Consider the following 22547-nt stretch of genomic DNA (forward strand, 5'->3'; position numbering starts at 1 on the left):
GCCCGTATTCACAAACATTACTATAGTTCCAATATACTGAAAGTAACTGTCCTATCCGTGACATTGACAGCGGGGCGCCACCGTCAATACCGGATCGCTGGTTCCGATTTTTGCCATGATGGAAACCATAGTTGAACGATGGTAGCGCCCCCCTGTCATTGAGTTTGGTGGGACAGTTCAGCGTGGGTCATCTATATTATGAGGTCTCACAGTGCGCGTGGACGCACAGGGCACGGTCACAGGGTGACACACGAACCAATCACAGCTTAGAGCTCTATTCAACGTTGTGCGTTCGATTTTCGGTTTCACTTAAGCAAGCATCGTTTGTGAATACTCTGTACCTCAGGCACTTACTCAGTTTACGTCTATACCTACCTAAAAACATGTCATGTTTAACGGAACAGAAGGCGGACTTATAACTTTCTGTTTTGTCCGACAGCTGCGTGGCGCAACATGGTGGACCAGGATCTCGACGATGTCGCTTTTTTAGCTGGTAAGTTGACTGGATTTTCTAAACCTAATTACAGAAAGGATATTATTATTCCCAGCTCTTGCTCCCATCGCTGCAACTCCTGTGTAGCCAGGATCTACAGTTTGACCGCCAAAACCCAACCAGTGAAGGCCAAGTTTGTCCTGGGGGAAAGTTATATTTTAAAAGCAATATTTTATTTATTTCCTTGGTATTTTAGTTAGGTAATGCCAAGTTTTCAGTTCCTGTTTAAAAACCTACGTTAATACATCACATAAATAAGGCATCATCTCAATTTTTACCCTCTTAATGCAAAAAGTTACTTCATCTATTAATTTTAAAGGCCCCAGCCTCTATAAAGGCTACAATTAGAGACTCTTGGAAAGTATTAAAACCCCTCAACTCTAGATGGTAACCAGTAGTGGCATTACCAGGGCCGGATTAACCGTAAGGCAGAGGCCGTGCGTGCACAAAAGGGCCCCGCGACTTAAAACGGGCCCCATCTTTTGCAATGAAAAGAGTATGCGATCAGTCAATCAATCTTTTATTACTTACCTTTTTTAGTTTCGTTTCAGACAAATGACGTCCACTGCCGGACAAAGGCCTTCCCCAAAGATTTCCACAAAGACCGGTCCTGCTCCGCCCGCATCGAGGTACCTCCCGCGACCTTCACCAGATCGTCGGTCCACCTAGTGGGGGGCCTGCCCACAGCCCCACACTACGTCTTCCTGCTCGTGGTTGCCACGAGGGCGAGGACATCATTTGGCTGAAACTAACGAACGAATAATTGTAATTTGGGATGTCCTGTGATGACAGTGTATTGTTGTTGTCGTTGTAAATAAATAAATAAATAAATGAATCGCGAAGGGGTGGTTATGGGCCCCAAAATGGTTTATAAATCCCTGGGCATTAGGGGCATGTATAGACTCGTTTTCTAGGTCAAGAGGGCTTAATGCACACTCATTGAGCCTCTTAAGTTTCTCGCTTCAGCAAAACGGAATGTCAAGAGTCTTATTAGGTCTTCATCTATAAAATTGGCGTTTTGTGTTGCTTAATCTTATTGGATAACTATGTACTCGTAGCTGTCTGTGCTGCGATTTCATATGTATGAAAATAGTTTGAATAATATTTGGGCATTTCTACAGCACGGTGTTATTTTTCTCAATTCGGTGCTAAAATTTATATTTAGTTTTTTAAGTAGTTTCGATACAAAAAAATAAAGTTTACTCCATTCTGAATGTAAAAATAGCATTGTCACTAAATATTGTAAAGTGGTTTATGAGAATAGTTAAGCACCGAATTGAGAGAGCACCGAATTAAGAAAATGAATCACGGAATTGAGAAATGAATCTCCAAATTTAAAAATTCTCCGTGAACTTATAATTGATGACATTATGTAGAAATACATAATGTATTTCAATAATCAAAATAATAAATACCTAAAACTTTTGATATCTGACTGCTGGTCTATTAGTTAGATGGTTAATTTTAGGTTTAATTGTCTGAAATATCCATATATTTAAATAAAATAAATACATAACACAGGGTCTCCTCTTAGTTTATTTATTCTTAACCTTAAATATAAAACAAATATAGCAAGACCCAAGAGCTAGATTGACCTGACACTATACCGAAGATATACCGGACGTCAGTTTGTACAAAATTAAAATAGCTCTCAAACAGCTGAAATACAACAAGGCACCGGGTGTTGACGGCATCACGGCTGAGCTTCGCCGGTATTAAAGGCTCTACAGAAGCAGTTCAATTCCATCATCCTCGAAGGAAAATGTGGTGATAAAATTATAGACTCATCTCACTTCTGAGGCGTGTTTACAAGCTGTTTTCGAGAGTCTCGCTCGCAGACTCAACGACTTCCAGCCTTCTGAAAAGACTTTAGTATTATGGCACACACACAGGTACGCTACGGCATATTACACAGAAGACCAAAGAGCCAATTCACGGACGATATCGTAGTCATGGCTTATTGGTCGTAGGCACGGACGATATCGTAGACCTTGGAAGATCTAGGCACAATGTTCGATGGCCTCCGCAGAGCCTCTCAACAAGTGGGTCTCAAAATTAACATGGACAAGACAAAAATCATGTCAAATGTCCGTGTTTCACCCACTCCTCTGAAGGTTGGATTTACACTTGAAGTTGTTGACAATTGTGTATATCTGGGACAAAGAGTCCAGTCCAACTTTGATCTCATGTCTGAAATACCGCAGTGTCTCAAGACAAAAGTCTTCGACCAGTGTGTTGCTAGTGATGGTGTACGGATGTGAAACGTGGTCGCTTACTATGAGCCTAATAAGAAGGCCCAAAAGGCAATGGAGCGTTCTATGCTCGGAATTTTCCTGCGTGATTGAATCGGAAATGAAAAGATCGGCAAGAGAACCAAAGTGACCGACATAGTCCGCAGAATTGCAAAAATCAAGTGGCAGTGGGTGGGGCACTTAGCTCGTACAAATGATGGCTGTTGGGACTGAAAAGTTCTCGAGTGGAAACCACGGACCAGTGGGCAGGCCTCACACTAGGTGGACCGACGATCTGGTGAAGATCGAGGTAAGAACCAGGATGCGGACAGCGCACGACCAGCTGCTATGGACATCCTTGGGGAGGCCTTAGGCCGTAGTAGTGGACGTCATTTGGCTGAAACGAACGAACGAAAAATAAAATAATGAATTATATTGAAAGAAAATAATTTTATCAATTAGTAAGAAACGATTTCAAACATATCCCATTATTTTTATGCCTCTTGCTCTTTAAGTTATGATGAACAGAGATGTCGTTTTACCTGTCCATTATCTAGTTTTCAAACAAAAAACTATTAATTATTGGACAGCAAATATCCATAACTCAATAACTTATTAGTTACTGTGTTTTGTGGAACCAATAATAATTAAATTATATACAAAATACAATAACTCTATAGTATAAAAAGAAATGAGCAAATGAGATAGATTTAAAAAATGTATAAAAATGTTATAGACAAACATTCTATTTTCAAAATCGTTGCGATAAGTTAAAGTACATATTTTCAAACTTCTGCTTACATCGTTTACTAATGTTTTGAACTATTGTTTTATATTATTTTGATAAGGTGGAGTAGCAGTGCATTCTTTTTGATGAAACCTCAAAAAAAATGTTTTATTGTCTTCTGTCTTATGACTGGTAGTGCCCAATGATTGCTAGTTCACCCTATTATTATGTTAGACTGATTTCATTAACATTTTAAGGTAACTACACAAACAATTTATTGTCTCCATTTTCATTTAATATCAATTCGGTGTATACGTTTTCTCAATTCGATGCCCCATATTCCGCGGAATTGAGATCCACGGAATTGAGGAAATATCACAATCCATCAAATTACTCGAAAATATTATAAATTACAACAATTTCTACAAAACGTAATGGCAGATATCACTTAAACACTCAATTAATTTAGCAGTAATCTCATTAAATACTTCCTGAACATTATTAATTTCGCACACCGATTTGAGAAATGACCAGTGACCAAAAATTTTTAGTGATTTCAAACCTCTAAAAAATGCTCCTCAAAGCGACAAATCTGTCTTTTAGACTTCTCGAAAATTCGGGCGCAACTGCTAGTTTGTGGGAATCAGTCGAGGGCGTTCGTACTGTGCGTAGTTAGTGATATAGGAGCACAAAAGTAAAAATCACGGAATTGAGGCACACACGTCGGACAAAATTTAAATGTGTTACTGTAGTAAAACCCAAGGACTTACAATAAAGAAACTCATATATATGGCTTTATTAACTATCCCTTGTTTTGTGAATGTGGGTATCATAATAGGGAAGTTATTATTTCAAAAGTTATGAAGCAAAAACGAGTAAATTCTGGAAACCGGACACTCCATTTTAAGCCAAATTTCGCCCGTTTTTTAACTTTCAGATTTTTTTAAGGCGAGATGTAAAACCTGGCGGTCTTCTAAATATGCTCTCCATCAAGTCAAGAGTCCTATAAATACGTGTGATTTTTTTCAAGACCGTACCTCAATTTGAAAGGTACTTTTTTCGCCCCAGTAGGTCAATCGGTCGTCTCCGTAGAAATGCCCATTTACCATTTTTCTACATTTTTCTTTACTGCTCCGCCCCTATTGGCTGTAATAATTGAAAAAATATTTTTGTGTTGGATAGCCCATTTATTGAGGAAGGCTTTAGGCTATAACATTACCCTACTACAACCAATAGGGCCAGAGCAGTAAAGAAAAATGTTGCAATAACGTGAAATAATTCACACTATTTTCGCGGAATCTATGTCGGTCACTTTGGTTCACCTGCGGATCTCCTCATTTCTGATACGATCACGAAGAGAAACTCCGATGATAATGATGAACTTTATTTACAGACACAGACAAAGCAAGAGAAGCGAGGGAGCTCCGCGAGGCACCCGTGGCCGTATGCTCGCAGCGCCGCGCGCTATGCCTCGCCGCGTTGGTGTTCTCGGCTATGTTTGCCACTGCACTGCTCGTCGTGTATGCCACGCCGCAGCCAGGTGAGAATGGGATCGGATGGGATGGGATGGGATGGGATGGGATGGGATGGGATGGGTTGGGATGGGATGGGTTGGGATGGGATGGGATGGGATAAGATGGGATGGGATGGGATGGGATGGGTTTTTTTTTTCAATTACACTTGCCATTAAAATACTTATATAACAATAAATAAATAAATCTTGTTGGTGATCAAATAAATAAATAAAATAAAATAAACAAAATAACATCTTAAAAACTACTTAAAAACTAAAGAGAACACTGCTCACAAAAGGACTGGCAAGTTGACAATATTTTGTGCAAAGGGTCCGCACATATTATGTCATATTGAGGGTAGTCATAGGGAATGGAATGGAATGGAATGGGATAGAACATGGGATGGAATGGAATTTAACCGCTATTAACAAACACTAATACCACTAATACCCTTGACAATGCCATCTAGCGACATAAAATTGTACTATTTTAATACTTACTCGATATTTGAACTGTATTTCCATCTTTTCCCGCTTCCAGATTGCCCGTGCGCAGGGGAAAGTCCCCTGATACCCGGCCAGCCTCCCACGGGGGCTGAGACCAATACTGCCTCGTCCAACAAGTGAGTACACAGGCCAGTTGACACTACCAAACATTTTGTGTATCTACCGTGCCCTATAGCCGTATGGTGACGGCAGAGTAGAATACATTTGTCACCAACCCCTACTCTTCCCGCGGGTGTCTTAGGGACTACGCATCAAACAGAGAACGGGATCTCCAACCCGCCTGCCAAGCGTGGGGATTAAGGCAAAACCCTCCACTTTAGTGGAGAAGGCTCATAGTCCAGCAGTGGACTGTAAAGGGCTATTGATGATGATGATGATGATGATGATGAGGATTCTACACCTTCATCATCGAAACATCTTCACTTGGAGCGAGTTCAAACGCGAAGCTCAAGACCGAACGCGATGGAGGACTGTGGTGGACGCCTTCTGCCCCATCTAGGGGACATACTTAGGACCTTAAGTCACACCTTCATCATTGGTCATTTATGCCCGTTTTCACCATCAATCCCTAATTTTTAAGTGACCCATATGAAAACAAAATTCCTGTTATTATGTTATAAGAAAGGGATAAACACCGTATCACCTTTCGCCACGCTGTAAACCGCGAGGATCACGTCCAGTACGGAGTTTCATACAAAGAATACTGATCGCCTCGAGTTGATACATACGGTTGCGATCCGTTTCCGGGTTGATAAATGTGCTTCGTCCTTTAATGACCTGATGTTAATGAACAAACACTGTCTGTTTCAGAGAACGTATTGCGAGTAACGGCCAGGTGTTTCCTTGGAGGGGGGCCCGCCTCCCCACCTTCGTGATACCGAAGCATTACAACCTCTGGCTTCACCCGAACCTGACTACTGGAGAACTGAGGGGTAAGAACCGCTTCTGTGGTCTAGTGGTAAGACCACCTGCTTCAGACGCAGAGGTCCCGGGTTCGTTTCCCAGTGGCGGCAGATTTTCAGTTTGGTTGGTGGTAGGGCTTGTTTTAAGTCCGCCTGGCTAGCTACCACCATCTTACCTAAGTCTGTCGCCATAACAACAATGTTAACAGCATTGTTGTGTTCCGGCAGATAGAGGTAAGATAGCCAGTTCCTCCGTGGTTGAGGATTCTGGGTGAAGCTCGCTTCCACCACCACAGGCCAAGAGCTTCCTCGTTGTGGATAAAGAAAAAGATTTTCGTTCGTTCGTTAGTGTCAGCCAAATGACGTCCACTGCTGGACAAAGGCCTCCCCCAAGGATTTCCATAACGACCGGTCCTGGGCTGCCGGCATCCAGGCTTTTCCCGCGATCATCATTAGAACGTCGGTCCACCTGGCGTCGAGGCCTGCCCACGCTAATTCTTCCGGCACGTGGTCGCCACTACAGAACTTTTCTGTCCCAACGGCCATTGTCTCTACGAGCTATGATTAGCTAAGATATTAAAAGGGAAGAAACAAACATTTAGGCTGAGTTGCACCACCTAACTTTAACCGTAACTATAACGATAACTGGTGTTTTTTGTACGTGTGGCTTCTTCTTCTTTTTAATGTTGGCAATACACGTTGAGATCGACTTGATTTGGGCCATTTTCAAGTTTTAATTGAGGTGAATTACAAAATGGGACCAAGTGGGATGGGACCCGGGTTAATGATATAATGAAGGATGATAGATGATCTTTCCCACCGTAAAGCGGTGCTTTACTGAGACATATGAAGTCTCTACTACTTGAGAGAACCCGAAGAATCACGCTGCACTGTTTAGTATCATTTGCCCACACTCATGCACGTTCACGAACACTTAATGCTTAAATAATTTATTTATTTATTTTATTGGGCTATCAACATGAGACACAGTATTATACACAATTAAAAAAAAATTAAGCCAAATCCACCATTAATAGTCGCCCAAACACGAATTTAAGAAAACAAAACAAAACCGCTAACATTAACATGACGCTTTACATTCCCGCCAAGAAGTCCTACGTTTTAAGTGAAGAAAGAAAGAATGTCGGGTCATCGGGTGGTATGGTTTAGGTCGGGGGCCCGTGGCATTTTGCCAGCCCTGCCACCCTGTAGTTACGCCACTGAAAAGGCGATTCTAACGCAAAAATCGCACGAAAAGGCACTTAGATATACCTAAATAAAATTTATATTTATCTCTTTTTATTTTCTTTTTCTTCACAGGAGAAGTGTCAATAGACCTAAAAGTGGAAAGGGACACAAACTTCGTGGTTTTAAACGTGCGCGACATGAACGTGACCGAACGAGCGCTTTTTCGGACCGGTGGTGCTTTAGGTCCCAAAGTAGCTAAGGCTTTGGACTTCCCTGCGGCTGACCAGACTTATATTGAGTTCAAGGTAATTTTTTAACAGTACCGTTAGCCCGTTATTTCGTTGCGGGTCCAATGACACAACTTTCCCTCGGGACGAACTTGACCGTCACTGGTTGGGTTATTGGCGGTCAAGCTGTAGATCCTGGCTACACAGGAGTTGCAGGTCCCACCTGCACGAGAGGTGGGAATAGTCCCGTAGTCCCGTTAGCCCCTTATACCTTATACTAAGCTAAATATCGGCACAAATTGGAACTAATTTGAATACAACCCCATGCTAACTGCGCATCTCGCTGGAATGCGACTCTCCCCGCGTTTGTCCCGTCCGTCCATACCAAATTTACCAGAGCGCGATATGATGTCACGGCTTCCAGGTGTGCAGTTAACTCGACGTTGTAGTATGCTCCTGTTAATGTCCTATCTGGGACGCTTCAGTGTGTCCAACTATAAGTTTTTAATGGTCAAAACGTTGTTTTTTCAGGAAAAAATAAGGCGCAAATACAACTACACACTGAGCCTTCGTTTCATCACAAAGTTGGAGAGGAATGACAAGCAACGAGGGTTCTTTTTGACAGGGACACACAAACAGTAAGTTACCAAATCAAACTGTCAGATCAGTCTAATCTACACTAATATTATAAAGCGGAAAACTTTGTTTGTTTGTTTGTTTGGTTGTAATGAATAGGCTCAAAATATACTGGACCGTTTTTTAAAATTCTTTCACCATTCGAAAGCTACATTATCCACGAGTAACATAGGCTAAATTTTGAGCAGAGACCAATTAGGTACAACAACTTTATTATTTTTGCTTTGTAATGTCAATGTGTATCATTTAAGTAGTACCAAATAAATATTTTTTCTTTCTTTCTTACTTTCAAACCTCTCGAAGAATACTGACCGTCTCGAGTTGATAGGGTTACGTTCCGTTTCCGGGATTAAAGTATGCTTCGTCCTTTATCTTTCAGTCGTTGCGCAGTGTCACGGTTCTGGCTGACGCATGCGCGGTCCGCCTTCCCTTGCCTGGACGAGCCACATCTAAGGGCCACCTTCAAGCTGACCATAGTAAGAGACAGGTAATTATACTAAAGCCCGGTCTGTGAGCACATAGAATTTTGTCCAATGACCCCAAGCTACCCATCCTTATCGCTCGCGCGTAATGTTGCTGTCACGCTCGCACACTCACTGCGGGCACCCGTCGCACAGTCGCGACAGCAATATAATTACGCGCGAGCGATAATGATGGGTAGATTGGGGTCAATGGACAGAATTTTACGTACTCAGCGACAAGACTATACCCAACATTGATGAAATAAAACGCGGCCATAATACCGTATTACACTTGAAAATTTCGACTGCTGCATCCAGTGTCTAAGTAGCTCAGTTGAAAGAGCAGTCGCCCGGCAAGTGAAAAGTCGTGGGTTCGATTCCTGCCTTTGGTAGTTCGATTTTTTTAAGTTGTTTATTTAAAAGGTAATTATCATGTAACATTATGGTGACCGACCGACTTCGAACACCTATGTTCTTCTGATTAATTTCGTTGCGGGTCTAATGCCAGTTCAACTTTCCCCCGGGACATACTTGGCCTTCACTGGTTGGGTTTTTATTGGCGGTCAAGCTGTAGATCCTGGCTACACAGGAGTTGCAGCGATGGGAACGAGAGATGGGAATAGTCCGTCCCGTATGGTGACCGACATAGCCCGCAGAATTGCTAAAATCAAGTGGCAGTTGGCGGGGTAGGTAAGGCTCGTAGAGATGATGGCCGTTGTAGCTTGTAGAGACGATGGCAAAAGTTCTAGAGTGGCGACCACGAAACAAAAGATATGGCATGGGCCCCCCACAAGGTGGACCACAATCTGGTGAAGGTCACTAAAACATGGATGCGGGCAGCGCAGGACTAGTCATTATGGAAATCCTTGGGGGTCGCCTCTACTCCAGAACCTTGCTGCCCCATCGGCCGTCAGTTCTGTATACTTTAAAGATAGATGGTGAAGATTATTGATTGATCCTCTGTTTTTTCTTTTCAGATTCCACGTATCGCTGACAAATATGCCCATAATGGCTACAGAGGAAGCTGGCTTCTATTTGGGACACCGACTGGTAAGATTTATGCATCCTTAAGATTTTCTAATTTACTCAGCAAGTAAAGCCGCGGTAAAAAGCTAGTTATAATCAAAATCATCATTACAACCGAATCGAGCTAACTGCGCACCGCGCGCTCGCTTCAGCCATACCAGAGCGGCGATGTGATGTCACTGCCGCCAGATGCGCAGCAAACTCGACTGGGTTGTAAATTCCATTTTTACAAGCTTTATATTGACTTCACTTGTTAGTATGTGTGGGACAAATCTTGCAACTGAATTTAAGACCAGTTCTCCTCAACCGATTGAGCTGAAATTTGGTATACTTATGTAAGTAAGATGACAATGCAATATTATGGTACCATTGAGCTGGTCTGATGATGGAGTCAGGAGGTGGCCATAGGAACTCCTAAACGAAACGGCGGAAACTTATCGAGTTTGGGTTCGTTGAATTCGACTTCCCGAGCACTTTTATGCTAAATGATGACCAGGCCCAGATATTGAGATAGTTACAACTAAAAAGTGTAAAATAAAATTATAATAGGTAAATAAAAAAAAAACTTTTTTAAAAACAAGCTTTATCCTGAAATGCAGTTGTACTAAAACGAAAAAAATAATTGTATGCTAGGTTCAAAGAAATTCGAAAGCTTGTAGCGCAAACAGTAAAAAAGAGGAATAAATTCTATGCGCGATACAAGTTTTCGAAATTCTTTGAACCTAGCATACAATTATTTTTTTCGTTTTAGTACAACTGCATTTCAGGATAAAGCTTGTTTTTAAAAAAGTTTTTTTTTTATTTATTATAATTTTTATGTAACTCTTCTCTTCACAGCTAGTGTTGGTTTCGCACTAGTACGAATTTTGCAAGTTAATGGTTTGTTTCAACACGTCTTTGTAACCTTAAGAAGGAGCGGGGCCTCCTAATACAGGTTTACGAGTACATAAAATTGCGTCTGTGTTACAAAGACTGAGGACAAGTGGGAATGGAATCCTGAAAATGATTGCTGAGAGGCTGGACTCATCCGTCTATAGTCGTTTTGTTGACTTACACATTAGGCAAGAGTCAATATACTTACATAGTTTATCGAACCCATGATGTACGACTAACATATTTCTAAGAACATTGTTACTAAGGCCCGGTTTTTTGATTCATAGTTAAAATAACCAATGGTCAAATTTGACAGATGTCAAATGACAAGTGGTTAAATAACAGAAAAAAATGTTTTACGAACAATGGTTAACTTGAGTTTTAGTACATTTTTAAACTATTGGTTAACATTTTGTTAATATTTAACCATTAGTCGCAAAATCTAACAAATAGTTATTTTAACTATGAATCAAAAAACCAGGCCTTACTCTACTGTAATATAGTCTCTAAGTTCAAATTGTTACTAACCAAACTATGGACTGCTTTTGTCTGAAAATAAATGATTTTTATTTTTATTTATTTATTATTATTTATTATAAAAGGAGACAGCTTCTGGCCTCGGGCAAGTCAGATTTTTATATCAGATCGTTGACTTAGTTTCTTCAAAGGGTTCTAGGTACGCCCATGGATACCGAATAAAGATTTATCATTTCAATATTTTTACAGCTGCAAGACGAATTCGGTCAGTCCCCCCCAATGCCCCCCCACATGATGTCGATGGCCGTGTGTCGGCTGCAGCGCCGCGCTGCGCCCCCCCTGCCTACCGACGCGACCCCCACGGTGACCCCCACTGAAATGGCCCCCACGGAACCGACGGACGAAGCGGAGGAACCGGTGCTGCCCCCTCCAGAAATCAGCTTGTATAGCGATCAGCAAGTAATTCTGGATGAAGCTGGGTAAGAATTGAAGATTATTATTTTTATTTATAGGTGAGATAGACTAGAGCATTTATTTGTAACAGAACAACGAACCGCTCTATGAAATGTCTAGTGACACACCTTGTCACTCACCCCATTTTACTGTACTACCATTTACAAGAACATTACATTAAACAAAAATGCTCTAGGTCAGTGTTTCTTAAGCTCATAGCAGACTTATTCAACTTGGAAAGGGATCAACACCATATCGCCTTTCGCGAGCTGTCATCGCCTTCCGCGAGCTGTCATCGCCTTTCGCGAGCTGTCATCGCCTCTCGCGCTCTGTCAACCGCGAGGCGATGCGTTTACGTTATGGTGCGGATAGTTCCAAAATACTGGACTGTCCTGTCGATGACATTGACAGTGGGGCGCCACCGTCAATACCGGATCGCTGGTTCAGATTTTTGCCATGTTGGAAACCATATAGTTGAACGATGGTAGCGCCCCCCTGTCATTGAGTTTGGTGGGACAGTTCAGCGTGGGTCATCTATATTATTGTGCGTTGCAGTATGGAGTTTCATACAAAGAATACTGACTGCCTCGAGTTGATACGGTTACGATCCCTTTTCAAGTTGATAATTGTGTGACGTGCTTAAAACTATGTTCCCTGAGGGCTTTCTCCAGCAAGAATTCAGAATTGTAAATTCTTGCTGGAGAAAACATAACACATCCGTCGTTTCAGCCAAATGACGTCCACTGCAGGACAAAGGCCTGACCCAAGGATTTCCATTATGTGTTTAAATTATCTATAAAACTACTACCTAGTTATAAACCTGGTTGACAGCAGTTTAAAACATCATTTTTGTTTCAGACCGCTCCTAGAATGGGTGCAGAAGACGATACAGCATTTCAGCTATGAGTTGAACACGTCGTACCCATTACCTAAGTTCGATATAGTAGTGGTAGATGGTGGTAACCCATATTCTGAGGGTTGGGGACTGATTACTCTGTCTCCTTCTACTTTGACTGACACGAAAACCATCGCCAGACTGCTGGCCCAGCAGGTAAGTTCATCGTCATTATCATTTCAGCCATAGGACGTCCACTGCTGAACGGTTTATGTTCGCCCACATGACCGGTTGGCAGTGGCCTGCATCCAGCGCCTTCCTGCTACTTTTATAAGGTCGTCGGTCCATCTTGTGGTTCATAGCTCAAAGTTGCACAGCGTGATATGGAAAGGGCTATGCTCGGTGTTTCTTTAGATCAAATCATAAATGAGGAGATCCGTAAGTGAACTAAGTCACTGACATAGCCCGAGCATTAGTTGCAGCGATGGGAACGAGAGATGGGAACAGTCCCGTTATTTTTTCTATTCTAATGCTGAGTTCTCATCACTTTAACTATGGCAAATGTCAAAAATCTGTCAAACTCCATACAAAAAACACCGGTTATACTTAGATCGTTTTACCCACGAAAACGCGCCCCACCACTTTTTGGTCTCGGACGCGCAGGGTGCGGGGAGTTTGATCCGAGCAATCCGTAAGGCATTATTGTAGTATACGTGTGCACTCATGGATGATTTAGCGTGTACTGATAACACTCAGACATTAGCGGAAGAATGGTGGGACGCGTCTTCATGGATGAAACGATCTAATAACGTTCGAAAGAATCTCTATTCTCATAAGAACACCTAGTCAACTCAGCCTAAGATAAGGTACTTTTTGGTCCCCAGTGGTTTGGCGGGCTAGTCTCACCTCGTTGGTGGAGTTCTCAGTGGCTGATGGACGCTCTGACGTCAGTGATTGCTGAGAAGGCACCAGCGATCAGCGACAGCGCGTCTGAGAGACAGCAGGACGCCTTACTACTGGACCACGTGCTGCCTGCGCTCAGGTATTATTACCCTGGTATCATAGTCCAACCTTCGAAGGCCAGTTATCATCATCATCTCAGCCATAGGACGTCCACTGCTGAACATAGGCCTCCCCCAATGCTTTCCATGTTGCCCGGTTGGTAGCGGCCTGCGTCCAGCGCCTTCCTGCTGTCGATTATGATGTCGTCGGCCTACCTTGTGATTGGGCGTCCCACGCTGCGTTTTCCGGTACGTGGCCTCCACTCCAGAACCTTGCTGCTCCATCGGCCGTCAGTTCTTCGTACTATGTGCCCTGCTCATTGTCACCTCAGCTTTGAATGCCAGTACCTAATACCGGCACTAATTTTGTTGCGGGTCTTTTTGAAGCCACGATAGCCGAACAGTGAAGGGGTCGGACTGGCCGACTCGTGATTCGAGGAACGCGGAACCCCGCCGCCGCTCGACTATTGTGGTGAGCTCACTCGTGACAATCATATTTTAGCTTAGAACATACGTGTTTCATCTTGACTGACAGTTAAATTCTTATTTGTAACATTGATGAAACAAACGCGGCCGCAACAGCGTATTGTCTAAGTAGCTGATGGAAGAGCAGTCGCCCGGCAAGTGAAAGGTCGTGGGTTCAATTCCCGCCTTAAGCTCATAGCAGACTTATTAAATCGGAAAGGGATCAACACCGTATCGCCTTTCGCGAGCTGTCATCCCCTTTCGCGCGCTGTCAATAGCAAAGCGAGGCGTTTACGTTACGGTTCGAATAAGGCCCAGAACAGACGGTGAAACGCAACTGAAACGAAACTGCAGCACAACTTTCTGATGATTCTGATGAATGAAACTGAAACTGAAAGTTTCAAACTTTTCGCGTCATGTGTGGTCTCTCTAAGGCCCAGAACAGACGGTGAAACGCAACTGCAACGAAACTGCAACTTTCTGATGATTCTGATGAATGAAACTGTTTCAATCTTCAATCAAACTCAGTTTCATTCATCAGAACCTGAAAGTTTGAAACTTCCAGTTTCAGTTTCATTCATCAGAATCATCACAAAGTTGGAGTTTCGTTGCAGTTGCGTTTCACCGTCTGTTCTGGGTCTAAGTGTGCGTTGCAATATGGAGTTTCATACAAAGAATACTGACCGCCTCGAGTTGGTACGGGTACGATCCCTTTCCGAGTTGAAAATGTGCGATGTTCTAAGCACTGAAAACCAGCGCCGTGGCCTTCGTCACCGTGGGCCACGGCATGCTGAGTGGGGTCCCGTTGCAGTGGGCATCTTGTTGGGTGGGTGGCACTGCTCAGTTTACTCTTGTTTTTATCTGGGGGCACGGCAGTGCCCCCGCCAAGTCGAGCGCGAAGCAAACACTGCCGTACCATCCTTTACTGGAACCATTTCGCCGCATTTTCAGGCCCCTATTTGAGAACCTCTGGATAAGACCAGAACGCAGAAATTTTCGTCATCTAGTAAGCTATAATCACATACTTAAAATCCAAAATTTCAAGTCTGTAGGTCATTTAGTTCCGAAGTTAAGCGAAAGCAAAGTTTTGCATTTATGACACTCACTCACTGATGATCATCAAAATAGAACTAGTACTTCCCATAAACTCAGAGAGCTGAAATTTGGTACAGAGTTAGGGTTTAATGGCCACATAAAGGGAAAACTATAAAAACTAGGAAAATCGAAGATCTGGAGTAACACCACATTCATAATCAATACTACTTGAAATCCCACCAAAAACATTCTGTAAAAAACTAGCCAAGTCTCGATGGAGCTGCTTGTTTATCTCTAAAAAGTAATGAAATCTAGACAAAGTCGTGCCAAGTCTATGGTTCCTTACTGCGATTTCTTTATTATTATAGTTAATGTTGTGTGACTTGGCCGTTGAAGGGTGACAAAACCAGGTGCTCCATGACACCATTGCACCAATCTGTCGCCAGAACCGCTACCCATTGACGATGGAAAATTGCCACTTGGAAAACGTTGATTCAACAACAACCAGTCAATTGTAGGTTTAATAAAGCTGCGTATTTCAATAATACTTATGTATGATTATCTTAATAAAGATTGTTCAACGGCCAAGTCACACAACATTAACTATAATAATAAAGAAATCGCAGTAAGGAACCATAGACTTGGCACGACTTTGTCTAGATTTCATTACTTTTTAGAGATAAACAAGCAGCTCCATCGAGACTTGGCTAGTTTTTTACAGAATGTTTTTGGTGGGATTTATTTTTTCTTCTTCCATTATTATGTGCCACTGTCACGTCTATATAATTGCCATAGCTGGGCACCGTTAATCAAATAGTTAACTTCGTTAATCGTTAAACCGTTAATAAAAAAATTAACTTCGTTAAACGTTATATTTCACAAGATTTAACGCAAGTTAACGTTAATCGTTAATCCGTTAACACATGATAATAAAACGAAAAAAATAATTGTATGCAAGGTTCAAATAATTTCGAAAGCTTGTATCGCGCATGGAATTTATTCCTCTTTTTTAGGGTTCCGTAGCCAAATGGCAAAAAACAGAACCCTTATAGATTCGTCATGTCTGTTTGTCCATCTGTCCGTCCGTACTTATGTCACAGCCATTTTTTTCCGAAACTATAAGAGCTATATTGTTGAAACTTGGTAGGTAGATGAATTCTGTGAACCGCATTAAGATTTTGATGCAAAAATAAAAAAATAATAATAAATATTGGGGGCTCCGTATACTTAGAACTGAAACTCAAAAATTTTTTTTTCATCAAACATACGTGTATGGATTGGTCTTCAAAAATGATATCGAGGTTTCTAAAATATTTTTTTTTCTAAACCGAATAGTTTGCGTGACAGACGCTTCCAAAGTGGAAAAAAGTTACCCCCCTCTAACTTCTGAAATAAGAATATGAAAAATCTAAAAAAAAAACATAGGATGTACATTACTATAAAAACTACCAACGAAAATTGTTTTGAACGAGATCTAGTAAGTAGTTTTTTTTAATACCTCGTAAATCGTAAACCGCTTATTATAGGTGTACCAGAATCTCATGGCAAATGGGGAAAATAAACTTTGTTGAGTGCAATACTGGGGAAATTGGATTAAACGATCTTGATACTTTTAAATTTTTTATTTATGACTTTAATATTAATGACCATGAAGTACGAATGCCTACCTATACATTTTAGGTATGTGTATGAAGAATGTTGTTATACATCGGGTTTTTAACATAGAAACATTTCTTGAAAAATAAGTAAACCGTATATTACTCTAAATAATTTTATTACGTATCATACTTATAACTTATCACTTTATTCAGAACTAGAAAACGCTTCTTGTTCTTCAATAGATAATCAAGTTAAAGAGGTATTTATACAGGGCCCCTATCCGTCCCCCGGACACGGCCTGAGCCGAGGTCCGAGCCTACCGTGGCGCCCTCAGGCCGCGTCCGTAGTCCCCTCGATCGGGCCCACTAGAGTGAGCCCGCCGTAGGCTGGACTTTGGTCCAACACCGCGGTGGGCAACCCTCTAGTTGGGTTCGCCACTGATCGGGCGCCTTATGCGCTCGATACGGCCCGATCGCGAACGTCGGTCTGCGACCGACGCGGACAAGCCCACACTCGGCCTCGTCGGCACGCGCACCGACGATCGCCAAACGGCTAGAGTACCTTCTGTACTCGCCACTCTGCCCGGTGAAGTTGGAAAAGCTCTTCAAGCTACCAGCGCGCGTCCCTTCAAAAAAAAAAAAAAAAAAAATTATACAGGGTGGAATTTTGTCATGCCACCTGGAGGGAAAGTAGGTACTCTTAATACTGTAGATAGAAAATTTTACTGAAAGAAAACATTCCTTTATGTTTGAAAAAAAAAGACTACTGCATTCATAGATTTTCGAATTTTTTTAGAAAATTCACTACTATACCATACAATTTTCTGTAGCATTATCAAAATAATGTAAGATTTCACGGTTTTCCTTTCATTTAATTTATCAAGTTTGTTAGAGAGATTTCATCCTTATACTTAACCCTAACGATCGATGTAATAAAAATACAGGAAGTAATTTTTAACAGATTTTAGTTGGTTCCATTCCCGGGTGTGGCAAGCAAATTTTTGGAAATCTTTCTATTTCTTTTCAAAAATAAAGGAATGTTTTCTTTGAGAAAAAAGTATATCTAGAGTAGGTACTTTCCCTCCTGGTGGCATTACAAAATTCCACCCTGTATAATATGAATCGCTCTTTCAGCATTTCAATTACTCAAACTTGCTTGATGAAATCTTTTTCAATTTTCTTTACATGGTCATAACTTTTTCACTATTCCTCTGCACCAATGTATGAAATACACTTGAAAACCCCGATAAAGCAGTTATTAGGTAAGAGTAATTGTAAAATAAACATAACCCCCACCCTCCTTCTGACGCAGTTAGGTAATAAACTTAATGTATCAAAACATTTCACTCCAACTTACTGTCAACTCAACGACGCGTTTTAAAATCAAAGATTGATTTTGAATTATGCCCTATTTTACAATTCGTATTGAAAACAATATGATTTGCTTGAGCTTTTTCGACTTTTTCACAAAAATAACAAATAGGCATGAAGAGATTACAAAATTTCTGCAGCGGCTGACAGATCTCTTGATTTACTTTGACAGGTGACAATAAAGCCATAGACAATGGCCATATGAAAAACACACTTTTCCAATATTTTTGTTTGCCATGAGATTCTGGTACACTGGTACGGAACCTTTTGTGCGTGAGTCCGACACGCACTTGGCCGGTTTTTTTGTTTGCGCTACAAGCTTTCGAAATTATTTGAACCTTGCATAAGTACAATTATTTTTTTCGTTTTAGTACAACTGCATTTCAGAATAAAAGCTTGTTTTTAAAAAAGTTTTTATAATTTTATTTTACACTTTTTAGTAGTAACTCAATCTCAGAGCTTTGGTTCAATTACAATACAATTTAGCACCAAAGTGCTCGAAAAGACAAATCTAGCAAACCCAAACTCGATAAGTTTCCACTGTTTCATTTAGGAATTCCTATGGCCACCTCCTAACTCCATCATCAGGACCCTGAACATCATCTAGTACTAAAGTGCTCGAAAAGACAAATCCAACGAACCCAAATTCGATGCGATGCCGCCGTTTCATTTAGGAGTTCCTATGGCCACCTCATGACTCCATCATCAGACCAGCTCAATGGTACCATAACATTGCATTGTCATCGTACTTACATAAGTATACCAAATTTCAGCTCAATCGGTTGAGGAAAACTGGTCTTAAATTCAGTTGCAAGAGTTGTCCCACACATACCTACTAACAAGTGTCGTTAGTGATCTGGTTTTTCTAGCGTTTTTCAGCGTGCTTTTGGTAAATAGTAGGTACTGGATTAACGGATTAACGGACTTAGGATAATTTAACGGAAGTTAACGAGTCCGTTAACATTTTTTAAAGTTAACTTAAAAGTTAATCCGTTAATAGAAATGTTAACTTCGTTAATTAACGATTAACGGATTAACGAGTTAATGCCCAGCTATGATAATTGCCTGTATTTGTGTGATGTCCATTGTAATAAATGTATCTTTCTTTCTTTCTTTCTTTCTTTCTAAGCAGTTCGATTGTTTCAAAGGTTTTAATTTCCTACTTTGCAGACTAGATTCAAGCAACTCAGTGCGCGCTGTGGCATCCCCCAGGCTGGATCGAGCGGACATTGAGGCAGCTTCGGATGAGCTATCTTTACATAAGGTAAGATTTTACAATCAAAAGATTTCGTATAAAGGGTGTGGTTTTGTAAAACAACAAATCAAACAATATTTGTATTATTATTCCATTTTCTTCCCTAAACTTTGAATTTTTGACAATCAATATCTAATTATTAAATGTGATATATCATTGGAAAGAAGAGAAGCTAGAATGTTTTTAAGATATTATTACCTTTAATTTTTTTTTAATCAAATTCTACGTTGAATTTTTTATCGTGGGTTGTACTTTTGTTAAACTTTGGCGGCTCGTAACTAGTTATCCAATCATTATCTTGACCTGAAATTTATTTTATTCAACTAAAGACATATTATTCGATATTAATATCAAATAAGAAAGCGGTTCAAAACACACGAGAAAACAAATTGAAGCCTTTTTAGGTCAAATTTTGGAAAAAAATAAATAATAACAAAAATATAAATTTAAAAAAAGTTACTCATTTAGGGTCAAATGGGCGAACTTGTATTCTTAAAATGACCTTACCATACATCCACGAAGTTTGTCGAACCTTCCGCCAAACACCCTGTAATAGTTGAACGATGGTGGCGCCTCTCTGTCAATGAATTTGGTGGAACAGGACAGTTCTTTAGGTCATCTATACGATGCTGATAGAATGTGCGTTGCAGCATTGAGTTTCATAAAGAATATTGACCGCCTCGAGTTGATACGGTTACGATCCCTTTCCGGGTTGATAAAATATGTGCTAAGGCCTTAATCCGGCACTGAAATGGATGCCAACGATTTTTTTTTTTACATTTTACACTGCGCCTCTAGTCCCAAACTAAGCAAAGCTTGTACTATGGGTAGGTACTAGACGACGGATATAAACATACTTAAAAAATACTTTTTTTTTGTAAATACATACTTATACATAGAAAACACCCAGACCCGTCACAGAAATTAAAATTCATTTCAATTTCTGCCCGGCCGGGAATCGAACCCGGGACCTCTCGGCATAGTAGTCCGTTCTGAACCACTACACCAAACGGCCGACAAATTTCAATTTACTGTGATATTTTTATCTTCAGGGGGCGGCCATAGTGAGCATGGCTATAGAGGCGGCGGGGGAAGCGGCGGGGAGGGCTGCGTTGGCGCGGCTTTTGAAGTACCACAGGGCTGCTAGCGCTGACGCCAGGTGAGACCTACACTATCTACACGACACTTTACAACGCCTATAGTCTGGTCTGTGAGCACGTAGAATTTTGTCCAATGACCCCAAGCTACCCATCCTTATCGCTCGCGCGTAATTATATTGCTGTCGCGACTGTGCGACGGGCGCCCGCAGTGAGTGTGTGAGCGCGACAGCAACATAATTACGCGCGAGCGATAAGGATGGGTAGCTTGGGGTCATTGGACAAAATTCTACGTGCTCAGAGACCGGGCTTTACCTACATGACACTTTACTACGCATATCTTACTACAGTTTCGAACCAACGTCTCGAGCATCCAAGAACTTGATGTCAAACAGCGTCTTTCTTCCATCGTCCAAAGTCGTATTCTCACTTTCTTTTGCCATATAACACGTGGAGACGTCGCTTCTGTTGAATGACTTGTCGTGCAAGGGAAGGTTGAGGGCATTGTCGCCCATGCGCTGGACTGACCAGGCCATAAGCGCACTCAATGGTCCACTCCATGAGTGCACAAGAAAGGCTGCAGTACGGGAGGAATGGCGACGGATTGTGAGGCTTGCCACTGGACCACGACCACTCTAGCGAGAGTGTATGGGCGATGAAAAAAAGATCTACAGGGTGGGATTTTGTAATGCCACCTAGAGGGAAAGACTCATAATACTGTAGATAGAAAATTTTACTCAAAGGAAACATTTCTTAATTTAGGAAAAGAAATAGAACTGCATTCAAAAATTTCTAAAAATTTGCTTGCCACACCCGGGAATCGAACCAACTAGATTTTGTTAAAAATTACACCCTGTATTTTTATTGCATCGATCGTTAGGGTTAAAGTATAAGGATGAAATCTCTCTGACAAACTTGATAAATCAAATGAAAGGAAAACCATGAAATCTTAAATTATTTTAATTATTTACAGAAATTTTTATGGTATGGTGGTGAATTTTCGAAAAAAAATCTAAAATCTTTGAATGCAGTTCTCTTTCTTTTTAAAAATAAAGATGTGTTTTCTTTGCGTAAAATTTTCTATCTACAGTATTAAGAGTACTTTCCCTCCAGGTGGCATTACAAAATTCCACCCTGTATACTACGCTAGAGTGGTAATCCCCTGTCTTTAACCCCTTCATTCCCTACAGAGACCTCTGGCGGGCGCTGCAGCATGACAGCGGCGATGACACAAGCACCCACGCCCAGGCGTGGGACGGCTGGTGCGAGCGGCCTGGCTATCCGCTGCTGTGCGCCACGGTAGATGGCGACAACGTGGTCATCAAGCAAGAGAGGTAAGATAATGGCTCTAAGTCTTTAACTTCGAACTCCTCCTATGTTCTTCTGGTTAATTTCGTTGCGGGTCCAATGACAGTTTTAACTTTCCCCCGGGACAAACTTGAACTTCATTGGTTGGGTTTTTGTGGCGGTCAAGCTGTAGATCCTGGCTACACAGGAGTTGCAGTGGTGGGAACGAGAGGTGGGAATAGTCCCGAAATAATGGCTCTAAGTGAGAAGCCACACGGTACAGTGGGGGTTACCTTCGCCATGTCGAATGACAAACGATCGCAAATCAAATTAACGAACACGTTTCATCGAACGATCAGAATATCGAACGATCAAAATATCGAACGTTCAAAATATCCAATTATTAAAATTTTAAGTGATTTTAAGTGTAACTCAATGATAGAAATGATTTTATGGGCATTAAATTCGCGGAAAATAGTTTTTTGTCACTGTAAAAAGGACCTAGTACACTTTTAAACCCGGAAAGGGATCGTAACCGTAGCATCTTGAGGGGGTCAGTATTCTTTGTAGGAAACTCCATTATGCAGTATGGAGTTTCGCACACTTATCCGCACTGTAACGTAAACGCCTCGCCTCGCGGTTAACAGCGCGCGAAAGACGATGACAGCTCGCGAAAGGCGATGCGGTGTTGATCCCTTTCCGAGTTGATAAGTCTGCTATGACCTTAACTATAGTCTGGTCTCGCGCGTAATTATATTGCTGTCGCGACTGTGCGACGGGCGCCCGCAATGAGTGTGCGAGCGCGACAGCAACATAATTACGCGCGAGCGATAAGGATGGGTAGCTTGGGGTCATTGGACAAAATTCTACGTGCTCACAGACCGGGCTT

At 41.5% G+C, this 22547-nt stretch overlaps 1 protein-coding gene across 1 annotated transcript in view; it reads left to right on the plus strand.

Moving 5' to 3' along the window:
• The window catches only part of LOC114353238 (thyrotropin-releasing hormone-degrading ectoenzyme), a 57606-nt gene that overhangs the window by 10221 nt on the left and 24838 nt on the right, over positions 1–22547 (plus strand). Inside the window, exons 3-16 of the mRNA XM_028305152.1 lie at positions 440–493; positions 4845–4991; positions 5506–5587; positions 6282–6403; positions 7694–7866; positions 8320–8426; positions 8804–8911; positions 9863–9935; positions 11511–11740; positions 12573–12765; positions 13434–13591; positions 19190–19283; positions 20327–20433; positions 21562–21705. Of these exons, the coding sequence (XP_028160953.1) occupies positions 440–493; positions 4845–4991; positions 5506–5587; positions 6282–6403; positions 7694–7866; positions 8320–8426; positions 8804–8911; positions 9863–9935; positions 11511–11740; positions 12573–12765; positions 13434–13591; positions 19190–19283; positions 20327–20433; positions 21562–21705 (1792 nt within the window). The remainder of the gene's footprint in view (positions 1–439; positions 494–4844; positions 4992–5505; positions 5588–6281; positions 6404–7693; positions 7867–8319; positions 8427–8803; positions 8912–9862; positions 9936–11510; positions 11741–12572; positions 12766–13433; positions 13592–19189; positions 19284–20326; positions 20434–21561; positions 21706–22547) is intronic.

Source organism: Ostrinia furnacalis, unplaced genomic scaffold (assembly GCF_004193835.3).
Source record: "Ostrinia furnacalis isolate ACB-3 unplaced genomic scaffold, ASM419383v2 OfSCF1638, whole genome shotgun sequence".
In the NCBI taxonomy this organism is placed as follows: Eukaryota; Metazoa; Arthropoda; class Insecta; order Lepidoptera; family Crambidae; genus Ostrinia; species Ostrinia furnacalis.